The following is a 290-nucleotide window of genomic DNA, read 5'->3' as shown; positions in this document are numbered from 1 at the left end:
ACCTGAATTAGGCAGGCAGACGGGTCGTATCCTCTCATTAAAATTGAGCCTCGAGCTGAGCCTGAGGACGGCGATGTCGTTCTGGAGGGACGGCTTCGAGTACAGAGGATGAACGTTCACTCTGGCGACGGAGGCGGTGACACTCGGGCCGTCGTTCACCGTTCCCAGGTCCCAGTCTCCGATGAACAGCTTGATGGCCTGGGGCGAGTTCTCGTAGCTGTGGGCGGGGGTATGACGTTAAGTGGGCGGTGGGTGAGGTGCGTGGCTCTTGTTTTGTTGCTGGGTGGTCC

General features: G+C 59.3%; 1 protein-coding gene across 1 annotated transcript in view; it reads right to left on the bottom strand.

Moving 5' to 3' along the window:
• LOC119587057 (serine proteinase stubble-like) overlaps window positions 1–290 on the bottom strand; it is a gene marked incomplete in the record, with an annotated part of 32182 nt that overhangs the window by 1406 nt on the left and 30486 nt on the right. The window contains 1 exon segment of the mRNA XM_037935804.1: window positions 3–221. Coding sequence (XP_037791732.1) covers window positions 3–221 — 219 coding nt within the window.

This window comes from Penaeus monodon, chromosome 22, assembly GCF_015228065.2.
Source record: "Penaeus monodon isolate SGIC_2016 chromosome 22, NSTDA_Pmon_1, whole genome shotgun sequence".
NCBI classification, from domain to species: domain Eukaryota; kingdom Metazoa; phylum Arthropoda; class Malacostraca; order Decapoda; family Penaeidae; genus Penaeus; species Penaeus monodon.
Note: the sequence above shows the minus strand (reverse complement) of the source record. Positions and strands in the feature narration are given on the sequence as shown.